The sequence below is a fragment of the Helicoverpa armigera genome, chromosome 8 (genome assembly GCF_030705265.1).
Source record: "Helicoverpa armigera isolate CAAS_96S chromosome 8, ASM3070526v1, whole genome shotgun sequence".
Lineage (NCBI taxonomy): Eukaryota > Metazoa > Arthropoda > Insecta > Lepidoptera > Noctuidae > Helicoverpa > Helicoverpa armigera.
Window position 1 is genome coordinate 7,162,630 of NC_087127.1, and position 20,184 is coordinate 7,182,813.

General features: G+C 37.2%; 2 protein-coding genes across 3 annotated transcripts in view; one reads left to right on the plus strand and one right to left on the minus strand.

The window, feature by feature from the left end:
* The window catches only part of LOC110375907 (transducin beta-like protein 2), a 49,492-nt gene extending 44,973 nt beyond the window's left edge, over positions 1–4,519 (plus strand). Inside the window, exons 5-6 of the mRNA XM_021334199.3 lie at positions 1,456–1,641; positions 3,028–4,519. Of these exons, the coding sequence (XP_021189874.3) occupies positions 1,456–1,641; positions 3,028–3,242 (401 nt within the window). The 3' untranslated portion in view covers positions 3,243–4,519. The remainder of the gene's footprint in view (positions 1–1,455; positions 1,642–3,027) is intronic.
* A 565-nt stretch (positions 4,520–5,084) lies between these two features.
* On the minus strand, positions 5,085–19,414 carry LOC110375886 (tripartite motif-containing protein 2). Of its 2 annotated transcripts, none has more exons than XM_064035784.1 (12): positions 18,834–19,414; positions 16,339–16,448; positions 14,809–15,446; positions 14,025–14,265; positions 13,011–13,173; positions 12,754–12,930; positions 11,535–11,638; positions 11,135–11,220; positions 10,650–10,808; positions 10,214–10,346; positions 9,367–9,637; positions 5,085–8,989 (listed from the first exon to the last, which is right to left on the minus strand). In XM_064035784.1, the coding sequence occupies exons 1-11, from the start codon at positions 18,851–18,853 to the stop codon at positions 9,387–9,389; spliced, it is 2,082 nt and encodes a 693-aa protein (XP_063891854.1). In that variant the 5' UTR covers positions 18,854–19,414; the 3' UTR covers positions 5,085–8,989; positions 9,367–9,386. The 2 variants fall into 2 exon arrangements, with proteins under 2 accessions (XP_063891854.1, XP_063891855.1); XM_064035785.1 differs by lacking the exon at positions 18,834–19,414 and adding an exon at positions 16,781–16,915.
* Positions 19,415–20,184: the final 770 nt, after the last annotated feature.

The following is a 20,184-nucleotide window of genomic DNA, read 5'->3' on the forward strand; positions in this document are numbered from 1 at the left end:
CACACACATGATCAAAGTCAATGAATTATTATCATCTCTTTAATGGATTCATAAAAGGCCCACGTGACGGTTTCCTGATGTTATTGTCACTGTAGTCGCAAAAATAATATTTTGATTGGAAAAATATTATGCGATGTTACATAGGTCACGTACATAGGTACCTACTTGTTTTTTTTTCTTACATGCTTTAGTCACTAGCTTATTTAATTAATATTCATACTATTGTAAAAACAATGTATCCTCAATATGATATTAAATTCGACGTACAGTTTAGCAATTTGTATGTCTGTGTTATATTTTCCCGTATCCTTTTTCCTCTGTACACAACGACGTTGTTTTTCTTTTTAGTTATTTATTCGCTACGTATAAACATAATGCGAATTGCTTACTGCATGATATTTCAAAGAGTTGCTGTAGGTAGCGTCTCGAACAAATATCTTACAAATGTCTGCATTCTGTTTATCTATTAATAGTAAGATTTATTGCTATTTTAATCTTGTTAGCTCTGAATTATTGAGATAGGTCGCGGCTCAGTCCAATCCTTGTGTGCCTTGACGTTATTAGGAGTTATGGTAAACATCCCCGTTTATCAATAATCACGTTATGTCTGGGAATTACTAATGGCGCAGGAACACGTCATATGGGACAGTCCGACAACGACAGACCTTGTTTGGTTTCATAATAACGATGTATCATGTTCATTTAAATTATATTAAGCACTCGTTTATAATGCGTTTATAGGTAAACATGTTACCGCGAAGCGATTTCCATTTCAAGAAACTAGTTTAACACGTTGATGATTTTATGCTTAAAAGCTGACTTGTTTACTCGCTTGTCGAATCTAAAAGTTTTCTCAGACGTTCTATGACGTGAGATATAACGGCATTATTAGTGATAAATATAAATATTAATGCGATTAAAATAAACATTTTTAATGCTAAATGTCCTCTTGTAGAAACTTAAGAATATCTTGACCGTGTTATGACTTTACGACCAAATAATACGCTTTGTCATGGCAGCGTAAGCAAAATATATTATGTTGATAATACAGATCAACATTTGAGGGGATTGCCTAGCTTGTGTTTGTCCTCATAATGACGTTGGCCACTAAATGTTACAATTTCCTTGAATTAGATGTGTCATCTAATTTCGATGTTCAGATTTCCCAAATACATAATTTTTACACAGTTTCCCCCTTTTTAATACATAATGTTTATGTCCAATCCTTCTCCACGAACATGTAACTATTGTTCAACGCTGTGACACACCCATATTTCCCCAACCTCGTTTATAATCTCATGTAACATGGAGCGAGCGAGCTTACACAAATTCAACAGGTTGCAACTGAAACCATCGCATTTGTTACCTCTATCACTAAGAACAATGAAGTCCTGGATTTTCATCAGTTGCACTTCGCAAGGGGATTCTATCTAATTGTTCGTTATGAATTTTCAGTCGACTATGCCCGCGGGGAGTCACCCCACGTGCTCGAGACTGGCACATACGGCCAGACAGCGAACCCGCCGCGCATCGCCCTCTCGCCCAACGCTGATGTACTGGCAGTCTCCGTGGACTCCTCTGTCGAGTTCTACGATACCTACACTGGCAAACTTTACGACACCGTGGAAAATGTTTACTCTGGTAAGTTTAAGACGATTCGCAGACGACGTAAGCGGATCCCGTGGCGGTTGTTCACGCTGTCGCCAGTATTCGTGAGAAAGGTTCGAACGGATTTCATAGAAGTTGGAACAACAAGAGATCTGCTTCACGGCCATAATATTTTTTTGTTAGATTTGTTCTTTAAAGAAAAATACGAGCATACTTCAGATAAATAAGGATCAATGTATTTTGACGCCTCTGGTGTTGCCTTGGTAAAGAAGCTTTACATCAAGCGATCCGTTGTCTATCACATAAAAAAAAAAAACTTACTTGGATTTGAAATTATTTGGAAAATAATATTGTTCGAATTTTCCTCCTGGTTATTACTAATAATACATTAAATAAAAGGCGACGATTTGCCTTTGGCAGTCGAATATGAGTCATCTCACGGTAAATTGTACCGCATAGAGGAAAATTAAACCCGTGACTTGATTTACATTTTGTAAGTCGGTAATTTTTGTAAATTACTTACGTAGAGGTATTCTCTCAGCTATAGGAAAAATTGATATTCGGCGTTTTTAAGTATTGATGTAATTTCTAAACATATAATTTACTATTAGTCATATGCGAAAGTAAAAGCTCTTCGTGTCGACTTTCCTAATTGGGTTTAAAGATTTATTAAAATCAGTGAAAAAAGAGAGTGTGAAATGGATAAAAATTATTAAGTTTATGCTGAACTAAAATTAGATAAAGTATATAAAAATTAAAGCATTCGTGCTTGTTTACATAGCGGAAATATTAGAACCTTTTAATAGAACTATAAAATGCTACGATTATGTTGTTGTCACGTCATTTGAATAACGAGGAGACCTTGGTGACATAGCTGGATCGACATGAAAAAATATACAAATGTTCTTGTAAAACATAAATACTAAACATGAATCGACAAGAGCTTTGTCGATTTACCTTATTGTATATTTTGACTTCACAGGAATCGCGCATAGTAATGCCGTTTCCAAATAAAACTAATTTGAAATTCTATAAGAACTTCGAATATCGGTCGAGGTCTTTAAGTCATTTACTTAATAGATTTTTACTACAAATCATTAAATGAGTCGTAAAACAAACACAGTTATGGTCATATCGCATTTCTGTTGCAATTAGTTCACATCAATAACGAATTTATAATGCAAAACGTAGGCCTTTGCTGTACGGTTTTCATGGGCGTGTAACTTTTGTATTTTTAACTCAGCTCCGAGGCTACAGGAGGCCGTGAATTATTGAATAGGCGATTCAAGGTATCGCTATCGATTACTTGCACTTATAGCGTCTATAAATGCACGACTTGTGATAAGGATGACGGCTATTTATCAAAATTAGCGAGTACTCATGACAGAATTAAGATTTTTTTCCTTGTTTTTGTTCCAGGTTTAATAAACTACATGAAATTTGACGCAAGCGGGAAATACTTGTTTGTTTGCGGGGACCGTGCTGTCAGGGTGCTACACAACGTGTGTGGATACTTCACTACTATCGCGAGCTGCACCAGGCTGCTGGGGACCAAGCAAACTTCGGCCACCGTGGAGCGACAGAAGAAAACCATCCAGGAATGCAAGGAGGCGCTCGCCAAGTTCGGAAAGTAACGCCATCTACAGGTCGCATATGTTATTATTACAATCTCGTCGTAACTGCATTTATTGTTTGTAATCTTTGATATATTTTTTATAATTACGTATACATTTGTCTGATTGTCAGTGTTGCTAGAACATACATCTTTCAATGTACTTCAGATGTAGGTAGATTTTGGTTATCTGGGATTAAATAAAAAATGTACAAACTAAAATAAATCGATAGACTGCAAAAGGTTCAAGAATTTAGTTCTTTTATGTTTAGATTTTTCTGTTCCAGTGATTTATGGGCACAAGGTTTTGATCAGAATCTCGCAACTCTGACGATAATATTAATAAGAATATACTACTATTAGTTAATTATTATACTTGTTCACAGTTGACATCGTTTTATATGTTGATCTCGGTCCAAAAGTATTTTCAAAATTATATTGATAAAGCCTATGAATTAGTAAAAATACGAATTTGTAAAAAAAAATGTATTGCATGACTGAACTATGTATAATATCTGTTACGTGATATTCGAGTAACAGCAGTGGTAATTTGCATGTCAATTATATTACTGCTATAGTAAGACCACTACATAATATATGACGTAACAGTCGGAGAATATCGTTATTTTAGTTTTTGTTATTACGTAAACATGATACATAAACTCCTATATGATAATGTAAGTTCCTAATCGTAAGCTATTCCACTCCACCCGACTTCGTCCTTGCAATGTTCCTTCTAGATATTTTTTTGTATGCATTATCTGTCGACTACCAGTTTTAGTACTTCAGGAACTACGAAACTTTTTTAAAAGATACAACATGTATTTGCATATTTTATGACACGGGAAATAGCGTTGAAAATTCGATGCACAATTATCAAAATTGGGGTCTTAATTGAAACGAATTAAATTCAGGAGTTCTTTAAAATTGTTGTTTTAACTTTACTAATCAGATTTTGATGAATACAAAAACGTGACGGCTATAATGTTGCAATTCCTGAAGTGCTAACAATTTCAAGTGAAGCCAGGGTCGGTTTTCACAATCGCCACGTCATAGTTCACTGTCTTTGCGTAAATACGTACATATTGTATTGTTATTGATCGCGGTCGATATGTGACGTGGCCCTACCGGCCATGCATGCCACTCGATATTACAATTAAGTCAAGGAACTGGGTAAGGTTATTTTTTATAAATATTTCTTGCACACATTTTCGTGCAACGTTTCGTGTTTTCCCCAGTGATCATCTCTGAAACTGCATTTAGTTATACTGATTTGTCAATAAAAATATATGTTTTTAATGTGTTGTTTTTTTCTGGAAATTCCTATCATCCTACAGATCAGTAAATATACACGTGATTAGTTATGTCCAAAAAATAATTATGTGTTTTTCGAAACCAATAAAGCCGCAGAATTATGAGACAGGGCCTATTTTTAAGGAAAATTTTGCGAATATATTACACGTTCCTTGACTTTTAGCTGCGTTCGTGTGCACCAAGTTCAAGGCGTATGAACTCGCCTTAAGAACAGAGGTCATGGTGACATGATCATCCCTCTATACAATAGAACAATGGTTATTATAGTAAGGCTTATTAATTAATTAGGTAAAAACCGAATGTCCGTGATTCCATAATTTGTGCTAATTACAATAAATGCATAGCAACCGCACAGTACCTTGAAGCTCGTGGCTACGTTAGCCGACTAATCAAAGTATGAGTTGCGCTTAGCACCTTCGGTATGTGAATGGCTTACCATCTCAGTCATAGCAAGCTCCTTCGTACCTTGGAAATGTTCATTGGTCCATCTGTGACAGTTGTCACGAGCCATCGAATTTTTTTTTTGCCTGTGAAAAATAAGTCAAACCCATTTTAATGTTTTCAATTTAACTTTATTGTGTTTTGCACAAAAGTGACGTTATCGACATTACACTGAGATACTCTGTGATTATAATTTAAGTACAGATTCACAGCTTCTGATAAATAAATATACTTTAGCTTTTAGGCGTACATACAATCAATAAATGAGTCCTCTATCAATTCCATCAATTTTGTCTGAAAATAGTCGATCTAGTGCCAAAATAGATTTATTCATCTTTTAAAACAATAGAACACTTCTTACTTTGATTCATTTAAACAGTTTACATCTAATGCAAAGAAATTACACATCATAACTATTTATTATTATTTTGTACCAATCTGCTGTTGAACTGTTCTATCCAAATAACTATCTATAGATATACTGTACTGATATTGATTAATTCTAAGAAGGGTAAGCAGAAAGAGATTTTTAAAGTGACATCTTATTGATAAATGCTTCAACAAAATAAAGGCAGTGTAAGCGAGTTGTGACGACAGAATGTATGTATGTAACAATTTGTATAAGACAACACTAAAAGTAATTCGGTTTATCAATTTTTAAAGCTGAAATTGTTCACGACAACACGAGCACACAACGTAACACAACATACAAACAATACACATATCTAAGTTTATAATCATAACTATTAGACGAGATAAATTTTATGTAAGGCTGGTAACCGTAATAACATATTTTGTGTAAACAGCGAGTATAAGAACAAACAGGGCTTGAATAGATGCTATAATAGAGTGCTATAAAGTAAACATTGGTTATGTAAGTTGCAAACATAGTATTGCAATCAAAGGTCATAAACGTTATGCAACTGCGGATAGATGAACTTAGAAGGAACTTTATTACCTACGTCATTAAACTGAATAGAATAACTAACACATGATAATAAATACTATGTAGTTATGAAAATAAGTATCTTATGTATTATAACTGTTATATTCGAGAGACTAATGGGAACATGACAGCTACAATTAGGACTTTGCTCTGAAACATTATATCTGGCTGTATGTTCACACTAATTATGGCATATTAAATGAACTTAAATAGAAGTAATGACGTGGTCTTTATATCTACTCAAGGAAACATTTATTACTTTGAAATGTGTATCCGTATTCTGCTATAATTGTTGACACATTTAAACAGAATTTGTGACGAGCGCCAACGGGAGAAAATGTCAAGTGAATTTCCAAAGAAGCATTAATTTGCTCAGGACCCGGGATATTTTCTTTTAAGGTCATATTAAGGTGTATATTTGCAACTGTACTTTTGTAACTCAATAACAATTCCTCTGAAGCGCATACGCGTATTTCTAAATTATACATGCCAATCACGTTTTGACTTCACGCACTATGCTAATTTTCTTAACTATGGCTTGTTTAGCAATAACATGTCGGAAAATGGCATCGACACGCTTGTTTAAGTATATTGCATAAAACGTTTTTGAAATATTTAGTGATATGGTATAACAATTTAGAAAATGCTATTGTTTATTTACGCGACTGTGTTTACAGTAACTTTGCTCGCACATTTTGATATGAATTTTAATAAGTGAATTTTCTGAGATTTTTTGTTTATAAATAAAATAGTGATCCCATACGCACGTGTAAGATAACACATTTCGTCGTCAATAAATAAACAATTTTTTTCTGTTCATATAATGTGCACATACGCACGCATATTATCTAACAAAGTAGTACAGCTGTCGCTATAAAATATTATTTCATATATTTTAATGCAAATTTTAATGTGAATGTCTTGATTACATTTCACATGAAAATAATTTATTTTTATGAGATTCCTTTGTTTGAATGACGATGACGTCCCCATCAATAGCGTTAAAACAATGACAAAATATTGTATTGTCTAGGTTGAAAAACGGATAACAGGTAATTTGTCATGATAATACCGTTATTAAAATTTAAATTTTGTGACATGTAAATTGCATGCTCACGTGATGAATAAATAATGTAACTTTTTTTGGTAATATTCATATTTTGTTTTGACGTTGAAAAGATCTAATTCAGGTACCTAAAGGAATCATAGGAAACTATTTTTTTTATTTAAATCGGTGATTATGATTGCAACCTAAGTATTAATGTAGCCAAAAATGGTGATACAAAATTATTTAATATATCAAGAAAAAGCTAATATATTCCATTCATTCTGGTCTACTATCTGATATCCGAAAGATATCAGATTCCATTCACAAAGACAAAAAGTATGATATATATTTTCATAGTTGATAACGAAATAACGATAGCTCGAATAAACAGTCAACATCACTAAACTATAGCGAAGAGAAATTTACTAAAGCTAATCAGATTTTAGTACTTAAAACTTTATAGGATTTTAGTTAATTATATGAAACTTGCTTTGACCATGATATGATGTTATTTTTTTTTTATTTTGAGCAATCCATAAAGATGATATTTTTTATACAAATTCAGTTCAAAGAGTATTTATTATATGCTATTTAATTTTGTTCGCTAAAGATTTATAAATAGCATACGCGATTACTTTTACTCATTGATCATTTGGTCATTAATCGAAAATATGGCAGCAAATCTTCGAGTATAATCGAAAAACAACGAATTTAAAGGGAAAAGTGATTTAGAATTTTCATTGATTAATGTCAAAGTTGACACTTCAAGATCTATTACTTAGAGAAGAATAAGATTTTTATTATTTTGTTAATGATCACATAAATAGCTATTTCATTTAACTGTCTATATTTAGCACTTACTATGGTATTTATTGGGGCGACCAGATAAAACCTACGTTTAGGTTACCGAGTTATTCAATAACATAGAGCACACCGGTTGTAAAAGTAAAAGTTAAATCATGTTTCATTTCATAATCCCTTCAAAATAATTTATTGCAATCAATTGAAGGAATTCAGTGGTAAAATGGCAATTGTCAAAAGATACTACTGCAGAAGCATTTTTAGCGAATTCCATTGATTACAGCTTTTCACTAATATTACGTCTAAATCTTTATAATATCGTACTGCTCTTTAATAGGCGTCAAATCATAAGGTTTATCTGGCCACTATCTTATGAGTGTACATAACAGGTCTGTCACACTACTGTCACTGTATAACTGACTCCTGCAATATCGCCGTCCAACTAATAACAACATACTAAACTAAGCGTACTAAACCATTCTACTGGATATGTCACGCGAACTCATCGATATACAATTATTTCGTCATCTAACGTGTATCAGTTGTTAAGGCATACCACCAATACTCTTAATACATACTTTATCATAAATATTGTCGCTATTCATCATTATTGTGTGAGATTTTTAATTTCCTCGATTAGTAGTGAACGAACTAACTAAAGTTTGTTTAAAAATAAATGCGCACGTCTTACGACTAGTTAAAGCGAAGTTAGAATCGCCAACAACATTTTTTGATGCACTAAAATAAATAAAGTGATTATGTCATTGACAAGAATTAAAGACTAATTCAAACCGATTGCACGGTGGATCATCCAGTTACACTTAAAACATAGAGTGCACGAAATATTTTAATATTAGTAACCATCACGGTCCGACGCCCCTATAACTGGCGAACAAGTAAAACGAAAATACATAAAAATCAAAATCAGTCATAATATTGTCAAATTCCGTAATAAGCGCCGAACTAAAATCGACAAAGTAAACGTTTTAGCAAATAACCTAATCAACTTAATACGAAATAAATACTGTAAGTACTAAAAATAAAGTATTGAATAACGCAGTGGCCGGCCGGCCGACTAAAGACTTTGGTGCAAGTATCTGCTCGCAGTCCGTGATTATGGCCAACAGTTCGATTCTCCGTTATAATATTGGACTAGCATGAAATTCGTTACGCAGCGCTCCCCGCGCTCGGCTGCTCCCTCTCACTGTATACGCGACTCCTGGAACAACCATACTTAAACGTAAGCTTAACCGCATCTTAAAGAATAGCTTATCTTGGGAGCGAGTTAGTGTTATCAACATCAGGGGGATTAGAGATTAAATATTGTTTCAAATTAAACAAGCTTGTAGACCGCAGACATATGCGTGTACGCAGGTGTCGGTAAAGTAAGCATACTGCGCATCATTTTATTGCTAGAATCAACCAATATCATCTTTATCTCATGTACGTCATCTTTGTCTAATAATCGTCGTTAAATTACCTCTTTTACAGTGCATATTGAATTACGAAATTGTTTCTACAAACATTTGCTTTGGATTGTGAAACATATCATAGGTTGATAGTAGCTACTTATAACGTGATCAAGTTGGCACATACCTGAAGCTTTCTATAGGTGTTCACCAATAAGTATGCAGCCTGAGACAATCCGCAGCGAGGTCAGCCAGCAGCGCCCGTCGTCCCGGCAGCAGCGCCAGCCCGGCCACGCGGCGCGGCTTGCGGTCGCGCAGCTCGGCGGCGGCGAGCACGCGGCCCGAGCTCGCCGCCAGCACCAGCAGCGCCGGCCGCCCGCGCACCGCGCGCGTGCACACGATGTGCCGGGACCCGTCGCTGTCCGAGTCTAAGGCTACGCCGCCGTAGCCGCCGCGACCTGCAGAAAACAAAATATAGGATGTTATAGCCAGTTTCACTGGTTACTTGTCTCTGATAGCCTATCAGGAACTTAAGTGACAGATAAAGTATAAGGGTTGATTACTATTAGACCGGGCCGTGCCGTGCCGTGTCCGGACTTTTACGAAATTCTAAAGACGAGCGTCATTTGTGGCCCGGACAGGCCACGGATCATGCACGGTGTAATATAAACTGCTTCATACAAAATGGATGTAACGTTTCACATCCATACCCCGTACAAGCCACGTACACGGCCCGGTCGAACATAAATCATCCCTAACTTTTGGTTTCACAGATTACAGAATTCTGTTTCATGTAATTTCGTTTGAAAATCTAACGACGTATGCAGAACTGCTGTTTGTTAATGTATGTGTGTATGTTTGTTTAACTTTATCCCGCACAAACGACTAAACTTTTGAATGATACGATGAACCTTGGCAGTAATGTAGCTCAAATATCTACATAACATATAAGTTACTTTTTACCGGGTACAGACACACTTAAGGTTGACTTATTAGACAACATTTTTAATAGTCCGAAATCAGTGCGGTCTTACCTTTAGGCACTGGTGCAAACACATTTTTGAGATTTCCTTCAGTATCGTAAACCCTGACTGCCACATCTGCTATGATTAGTAAGTCTTCTGACAACGCGAGACCGCCGACTAGACCCAACTCCCCGTTGCCTATCTGGAAAATATAACATATAAATATTAGAAGCATACCAACCCAAAGGTCTCTTTTTTATAGAGCTAAATGATTATAAACCCAAACCAATCCTACTGTTCATTTATTTTATATTACACTAGCAGGAATTCTATATGGACAAAGCTTTATCAAGTTGATATCCGCTTCAATTTGGAAGTCTAATACCAACTGATAAAACTTGGAGAAGGTATTCAGAAGAAGCCCTCTTCTAACTAATGCCTTAATACATAAATGAAACTATAACAACCACATAGTTTACTATAGTTCTATAACTGAACAAATTACCTCTCTCTCAATATTCCCGTGGCTGTCGAACAGGAACACAGCCCGGGCTCCATTATCAGCGACGGCCAAACGCCGCGTCACAGGATCGGCCGCCACACATACCGGCTCCACCAGACGCTCCGAACGAATTGTACGTAGCGTTGTACCGTCTGCCGTCACCTGTGAAGTGATAATACAAATATATGAATTAATATATTCCGAAATATATCAAGACTATCTCGGAAAACATTGGTGACGGAAAAATAAAGGAGTAAACAAATAAAATAATTTCAACCGAATTTAGAGTGTGCGAGTGTGTGTGTGTGAAAGAAAAAGATGCGATCAGTAAATAATTGTGATACTATATAATACCTATATTGTAGGAAAGAAGAATGGTAAGGATTATTATGATATATTTATAACGATATTTTTTTAAATTACAAAGTCATTAAGTTGGGACTTTAAATTGAGTGGAACAGGCGTGAAGAAGAGCCAAGTTCACTGACCTCGGTAAGTGTCCGCGTCCGCCAGTTGACAGCTACAATGCCTTCAGCAGTGACTGCTATACCTGTACAGCTCCGACCAGCTAAACCTGGAACATTATCATTATATTTTTACTCTCCAACTCGAAATTAGTCGAAATATTCACGGTCGGGATGATAAAGAAGAATGCAAATTAGTTTGGATATACCAGATTTAATTTTGTTCCTCAATAATTTACATGTTCGATAGAGGCGAGCAATGAAAAGAAAATGAACGAACGAACGAGAAAAAAAAAGAGCATCCACAGATAATTGCAAAAACAATTAGGTACAACTGAACCGAGCAGTTTTATTATATTGAAGTTTACAGATTCGATATTTTACGGCCACTAATGTACAAAATATGGTAAAAGTATTAACATACCTTCGTTAACGATATGCGTTTTAAATGCGAACGTCTCGTCGTCCAGCACCTTGACTCGCGAGTTGCCTGCGTCTAGCACGTAGATCTCCCGTCGCTTCGGACATCTGCGAAATGATAAAAGGATTATAGTAGTGAAGTCCGCTCCGTGTACTTTTGTCTTGTCGTCCTATAGATAGAGGACCGCTGCGTGTGACCCGCTATCGGGTCACACGTCGCATGGGCACGCTCGTGAGTACCTACGCGCCCGAATACGCGATAGATCTTGTTTGTACGCTATCATTGAGCGCCGCCATGTTATTCGAGTTGCGGATGCCGCATTTATGATGCGTCGGAGCAAGCAGCCGCACGATGCGGACACAAAAGGCCCTAAAATGTCGGGCATCAAAGGCCCAAAGAACGCTACGTATGTTAAGTGAAATTGTAGCTTCTAATTTTAAATGTAATAACTCGGGCGCGGCGGCCTGCGCCACACTGGCGCGAAGCGGCGAGTGTGATGTAGTGAGTGTTACCTGGCGAGCGCGACGGGCTGGCTGAGCTGGTCCTTGCCGGTGAGCGGCGAGTGTGATGTAGTGAGTGTTACCTGGCGAGCGCGACGGGCTGGCTGAGCTGGTCCTTGCCGGTGAGCGGCGAGTGTGATGTAGTGAGTGTTACCTGGCGAGCGCGACGGGCTGGCTGAGCTGGTCCTTGCCGGTGAGCGGCGAGTGTGATGTAGTGAGTGTTACCTGGCGAGCGCGACGGGCTGGCTGAGCTGGTCCTTGCCGGTGAGCGGCGAGTGTGATGTAGTGAGTGTTACCTGGCGAGCGCGACGGGCTGGCTGAGCTGGTCCTTGCCGGTGAGCGGCGAGTGTGATGTAGTGAGTGTTACCTGGCGAGCGCGACGGGCTGGCTGAGCTGGTCCTTGCCGGTGAGCGGCGAGTGTGATGTAGTGAGTGTTACCTGGCGAGCGCGACGGGCTGGCTGAGCTGGTCCTTGCCGGTGAGCGGCGAGTGTGATGTAGTGAGTGTTACCTGGCGAGCGCGACGGGCTGGCTGAGCTGGTCCTTGCCGGTGAGCGGCGAGTGTGATGTAGTGAGTGTTACCTGGCGAGCGCGACGGGCTGGCTGAGCTGGTCCTTGCCGGTGAGCGGCGAGTGTGATGTAGTGAGTGTTACCTGGCGAGCGCGACGGGCTGGCTGAGCTGGTCCTTGCCGGTGAGCGGCGAGTGTGATGTAGTGAGTGTTACCTGGCGAGCGCGACGGGCTGGCTGAGCTGGTCCTTGCCGGTGCCGCGTGCTCCCCACACGGCCTCGGGCGCGGCGGTTTGCGCCACACTAGCGCGGAGCGGCGAGTCTCGTACTCCTCGCGCGAACACTTGCACTCGAACTGCTAATGCGCCTGCTGACCATGGTCTCATCGAGATTCTGAAAAGAAAATATCGCCTTTAGTTCCTGCACAAAATACACATTTCTTTATATCAATTGCAATTGCCACAAGAACCTACCTGTACAAGCCAGTATCAAGATCGGTGACAGTACAAGGCAATGGCGCATCATCCACCGTGGCGGCCGCACTGACGGGATCGCCGCCCGTGCTGCGCGCCTCGCCGTGGTAGTCAACTGTTCGAAGCACCACCACCACTTCTAGTCCGCACACGCATAACGATTCTGGAATGTTCGAGAACAATTTTTGTCTCAGTAAGTAATTCGGTGGTCATAAAATCGTGACAAAAACATTTTGATAGAAAAAAATATGTGTTCAAATCGTTTGGTAAACGATGCAAGATATGCGTACAGAAACAATCTTAAAAAAAAAGTACAAACGTAAAAAATTTGTACCTCCTCCTTTTTGGGAAGTCGGTTAAAGTATTAAGTGAAATTTGCCTGTGTGCAACTGTTATTTAAAAAGATCAATGGTACAAGATAATATAAATTTTATATTCTATACTTATAACCCTAAAAACAGGACAATTACTTTAAATAACACCATACAGTCAACTTTAATAGCTTTTCATAAGGTAGGGAGGTACATTGCGTGACCAAAATATAATATACGTCACGCACGGTGACACGTCTGGATTTCATATAGTCTGCACGTAAGCTTTTAATTACTTAATCATTTTATTATTTAATATAGTGCGATATAACAGTGTATGAAACACATATTTAAATTATCATTTATTTTAGATCATGAAATAAAATCTGTTTCACAATATAGTTGTACGTACAGTTATGTACCTAATACTTTTATTTCTTAAATTCGTGTACTTATTTAATATATTGCCTTAAAAAAAATACATAATAATATTGTACACGTATAACCAGCCGTTTTGCCGCGGTTCCACCCGCATCCAGAGGGTGCTTTTGCCAGTACCCAAATAAAATATAGCCTATGTTACTCGGAAATCGTGTAGCTTTCCAACAGTGAAATACTTTTAAAATTAATTCAGTAGTTTCGAAGTCCTTATAATGTAATATAATAGGTATTATTTATTATATAAAAGTAAAGATTTCCTCACCTAACTGCAGCGTACACAATCCAGGGAACGTGGTACTCGTCCTAACCCTGCCCAACTCAGCTAACGCTTCGGCAAATCTCTGTTGAGCGTCATTATGCGCAAAATCCACGGCTAAGAAGGCATTTTCCCTTGGTTCCGCGAGTGCCGCGGCGTCGCCTAGCCGGGCTCCGAGGGCGGCTGCCCGACTGCTGACTTCGCGAACTTCGACCTGTTGTTGCAGACCTGAGCATTCGGCTTCCACCTGGAAAGGTTGAATGGTGTTTAGAATGTATGATGTGTGATTTTGTGAGGCTAAAGATATGGCGAAGGCTTTTTGGAAAAGTGCAACTGTTGTGTCAAGTGTCTTAGATGAGAGTATGCAAAGGCCTATATTCTGCCCTTCTTCTTCTTCTTTCGTGTCGATGACATGTCATTTATTGAGACTACACTATGTCAGCCCAATATGCCGCTAATATTCTGATGAATTGAGTCTTCCGCCTTTGAAAAGAAAGACTTCACATTCAATTTTCATAACTTAAGCAAATTGCAAGTAAAAGTTCCCCCTCATAATGCAATAGGTCAAGACAGGTTTGCAGTAGTAATTACGTGCTTTCCTAGGCACCGAGGAGCTCAAATATGTTGTGAAAACAGTCACTGTTACTTTAGCTACGAGCTTCTCATATTAAGTCGGTACGTGATAGTTAAACATGCATGTGAGCGGACATAATTGAGGATTCCAGACACCATTTATTTATAACGAGCCCTTAGAAACTAGAATGAATTATGACTTAAATAGAAGTCGCACCTTAGCCTTTTCCGCGTCAATCAACTTCAGTTGTTCTTCGAGCAATTTTCGTTTATGTGTAGCGGCAGCAGCTGCGGCCGATTTCAATTCGCTGTGACGTTTATCGATCGCTGCCTTCAGTTCTGCGAAATGTCGGTCTATCGCTTCGTCCGCTGCCGTCGCCGCCGCTTCCAGTCGCCTCAGTTCGCTAGCCACCGCATCTCTCGCTGAACCCAGTTTACTTAAACACTCGTTAGCTCGGTACAACAGTATTTCGGACATTCTCTTCAAAGCTATAGAGAAGGGTACAACGGTGTGGTCGCAGGGGGTGTCGCTATGTGGCCCGTCGGCGCAGTGTCGACAGAACACGCAATCGCAGGTTTCACAGAAAAGTAGTTCTCTGCCTGGATGCGAGCTGCACTGTGGGATGACTTCCCTTCGCTGGCGGGCCATTAAATCGAGGAGCTGGTTGACGAGAAAGGATGGCGGGAGAGCGGCCACCCCGCCCCTCGGTATAGTGATTAGTTCTCGGCAGATGGGGCATCGGAAACTGCCGGCGTCTCTAGTCTGTGAGGCAGCTATTCGTGTGAGGCAGTGTAGGCAGACTGTATGCGAGCAAGGCAAAAGCTTGGGCGTGTGCTCTCCTCCATCGTAAGTGCCTGAAAATGACACAAACAATGTATCACATTAATATTTCAGCTTTTCATTTCTAAAATGAGCTAAGACGTAGTTATTATTCTCAACTATCCTATTCTTTTTGGAAATTACGCCAATTGAAAACCCTAATTATTTTACGCATAAAATTTGCCAAGTAAATTGTCTAAGTTTCTTTGAATTTTAAATGCTCATTAGTAGTAAATATAAGTTGGTCACAACAATAAGTACGCCCATAAATAAATATAGGTACAGCTGATAAATGAAGATTATTTTGTTGCTATCGAGAATAATGCTTGGACTGAAAATGTCACAAACACCAATAATGATAATGTTGTAAATATAGCTAGAGCTATAAACATGCTAAGTACAGCAACAGTGTTAACAGCAGTGTTAATAGATACGATAATTTACATAGTGGCCATCTAACGTCTACAAAAGCAGAACAAATAGATAACAACTACTTTTCTTGATAATTAGAATAAATAAAAACATGCTTCTACAAGACATTGACACATATCTTACAGCCATTCCAAATATTCTATCTGTTGTTTCGTATACTACATAGAATTTTGACATTAGCCTCATACAAGTACTGTAATACCCGTTTTCACCAACAATCTCTTAACGTTTCCCTAACTAAGTGTCGCTTAGAATAAGGGCTCCCCCAATATTTAAAAGTTGTAAGGGACACTTAAACTTTGGTGAAAACGAAATTCGTATTAAGTGTTCCCTAAATGCTCTTAGGGGATCCCTAAATTTGGTATTGTTGGTGAAAAAGGGCATCAGACTCCTATCTCTGGTAAGCAAAACAAGCCACAGATAGCATATTGGGAACAGCCTCAAAAAAACAAAGGAAAATCTACAATTCTACATTCGAAAGTGTGGTGTACTAACATAAACACGTGCCGCAGGTGAGGAAGCTCTCGTTAAAGTCCTCGTAGTTGATGGAGACGGTTTCGACGAGCGTGGAGCTCATGCTCGCCATCCCGACGCCCAACCGTGAACTGGCACATAAGAAACACATTTATCACCAACACATAGAGACTATATTTGAGCAAACACTGTGTACCGTAACCCAAAGGACTGCTAACGTGAACAGAGGTTTCAAAATCTTCAGCCTGTATTACAGAATGACAGTTAAAGTTCAAGCATTATTGAGCACAGATTTGGAGTCATCTTATTGGCTGTATCTAAATTGAACCTTTGAGTCGGCTTCTGTAATACAGACAAAGTAAAGTGCCTGCTCATCAACAGTTGGTTCAAAACAAATGCATTGTATGAAGTGAAAAATAAAATTCATAGTCAAAATGTTTTTTCTCTGTGTGCAATAGCATACCCAGGATTCTCCATGGATTAAAGTAGCATAAAAAGAAGTGTTTGTCTTATTCACACTTTTAAAACTGATTCAGAATTAATCCTAGATTCAAATGAAACCTCATCACATTCACTGCAATCCTTTGTCAATTCCATATTTGATTTAATAAAGAAATGGTGGTTTCACTCAATTTTTTTACACTTATACATATGAATATTACCAAAGGACAGGCTGCTTTAGTAGCAGCTTTAAGACTAATCTAAAAACATGACGTAATTACAAATTCTTTATGGAATTCATAAGGAAAACTTAATAGGATAATACAGTAATAAGGAAGAAGTATAGTAAAGTGTTTGCTACAAAACAATCTGACCTTTGTTCAGTATAAGAGGGCAAATTCTTGCAGCTGTTTGTTAAAGGTGCCTTCTGAACATGCTAAGAACCTTTCTGAAGGATAGGTGACATGACACTCAAGAGATACAATATTGTATAAAGGATAAGATCAGGAAACGTACCGAGGCATAATGTTACTATTACTGTTAGAGCCTTTGTATCGTCCTACTGCTGGGCACAGGCCTCCTCTCACACAGAGAAGGATAATACATGTGTAAAATTACTTATGCAAAGGTCTCAGATATAAAATGTATTAGAAGTAAGCATGTTTAGTTTTATCATGCAATAATGTCATGATCATTTATGGATGTGATGTAAAAAAAAAAAATTGGTTTATATGATGTAATTACTTTAAAATGTTATTCTGTTTGTGTTGTTGTTATTTTAAAGGTGCACAAAATTTGATTTAATAACTGCTGAGTGATAAATCATTCTTGTCTTTATACACTATGTCTAGTATTGAAAGTAGTCATGTCTAATTATGGTTAACAGACACAGAACAAAGGCAGGCCTTCACCTTGCTTTCTAATTATGTATTATTTGTACTTAAGGGACTTACAATACCCAGCATTACCAAGCATAATTCCATATTTTAAATGTGGAGATAACTTTTAGCTTTATCTAGTAAATTATTGACCTATAATTAAATATTACTAGCTAGTTTGTAGATAAGCTATAACACAGATAATGTGAACAGTACATTAAAATTCATGATTCACCAATCAGTGCATATGCTCAGTACACGCCATTGTCCCCAATTGAACTAATTATTCAATTGTTTTGACATTCATCATAGTAATCTAGAAATATTAAATGGGTTACAACTGCAAATCATACCTCGGTTCACTAATTAATGTGACTGATTTATTTATTGCATGCTTTGTTGCACACAGTTCTTGTTTACTTTGAAATAATCATAATTTTGTTTTGAATAAAAAAATACAGTCAGGCTGTATTTATTTTCTTTGACAATGTTAACAAAATTGATGTTTAATGATCCTTTAAGAGTTGATTTATATGTAAGTTGAATTGCTAACTATCATAATTGAAAACAGACAAACATTTTGATTTCATTATTTTCTCTAGATCATTATGCAGATTACAAAGCAATCAACCAGCAATAAAAACAGTTCTTAACCTTGGTTACAGACTTATCAACCACTGATTTACTATCTTGAATACATAATGCAACTAGGATTAATTTCTCATTAACATAATACTAATTAATATTAATAAATAAGATTGCTGTGTAAAGGAACAAAGTCAACATGGAATTTGTTGTTTGTACACAAGTGTACAATTCAGATAATATATCAGAGGAAGCAGGTCATGCAACATTGTATGAAAATGAATTGTATTTACAAGTGATGAAACTCACATACCAGATTAAGATAAGGTGTGATAACTCTTAAAAAGCCATAAAAATACTACACACACCCACAATTTCAGAGTTCATTGGCCTAACAAACAAGTTTTAAGTAATACCTCATTTTAATATTTATGTTATTTTAGTGAAAGCAAAATATTACGTATGATGACTATTTAAAATGTGATCATGAAAGTTCTTGATATTACCTTGTATAGTGCACATAGAATTATATATTAAATAATAACAGTGATTTATCTAGCATGTCTCCATAAAATATAGCTGATAATAAATGATAAATATGTGTATACTTACAGGAAGGAGCAACAATACATGGACGTGATATCAGGAACAATTTACGATATGGCTCAGTCTACGTATCTCATATTACACGAAGCGACACTAACAATTACTAGCTTTATGACTTTTTTAAGTAAATTGAACGCGTGAATAGAACGAAAAGCGAACGTAAACACATATTTTATTAACACGTTAGCAACTTTACAATCACGCACACTCCTTAATTATATACACAGTGAACTCAGCACATCTTTGCTTATTTAATAAACAACTTCCTTAAATTATTAAAAGCCACAACTATCTTTTAAAATGTAAAACTTAAAAGCTCTTCTTTCGTAATCGATCGATAGTTATAGAGAAACTATTCTCATGACAAAGAAACTTCATTACAATAGATTCTACACCGATGTAACATAATCGTAGACGGATTAAGCGTAGTACTATTTTAAGAAAACGGTTTGATGATTTGTTATTGACTAAATCATATTTTGATGAAAATCCTTATCCAAATATTTGTATAAACTATTTTGTATCGACCATTAACCTTACCATCACACCTAAACAATTGAACTGTCAAACAGTAAGGTTGTACCGTAAGGTAATGACGGGGAATGGTACGATATCGATAGTAGCAAATTGAAAATAAAAGCAAATAATACCTATTTTTCGAGTGTTGGCTCCATATCTACGATTTATAGTATTTTTGGTGATGAGGTTCATTATCGAAGGTCTCCTCTCAGTATAAAAGCTTGATACCCATTCAAATTCAGGTAGAATTATCAGGATGTTCCTATAACCATTCAATAAGTCAAGACTACATGCGACTCTGAATAGATTTTCACAGCACAAAAAAAAGGAAATTTTGTTGAAGTAGTAAAGTTGTAAAAATGCATAACCCACTTAACAATAAATGGCAAGTGTCATAAAATATCGATATCGACTACAAAATTTCATGGAGCAGCCCTAGCCTAAATAGTGTTGTCAACTCAAAAATGTTTGGTTGCGTTCGTTTTGAATAATTTTAATCGAAATGATCGAATCGAATAAAATTATCTAATGATTACCGATTACATAGAAATTGTATTTTTTTACTTGGACAGAGTGACTGTAGTAAGTCGGTACGCCTTCTACGGAATAACTTTTTGAATTATATGTTGGTAGGTTTAGGAGATGTCGAGTAGAGTCCGATTTCATGGTCAAACCGTTACAAAATTACACGGCATTATCTAAAATGCGCATCAGAATATGTTTTTCGTAAGTAGGTAGCAAAAGTGTAAAATACCTACTTCAGTCAACATTTCCTTGATAATAAAAGACGAGTCGCGTTCGAGTCGAGTTTTGCCCGTTTGGATTCATTCAGTTACGA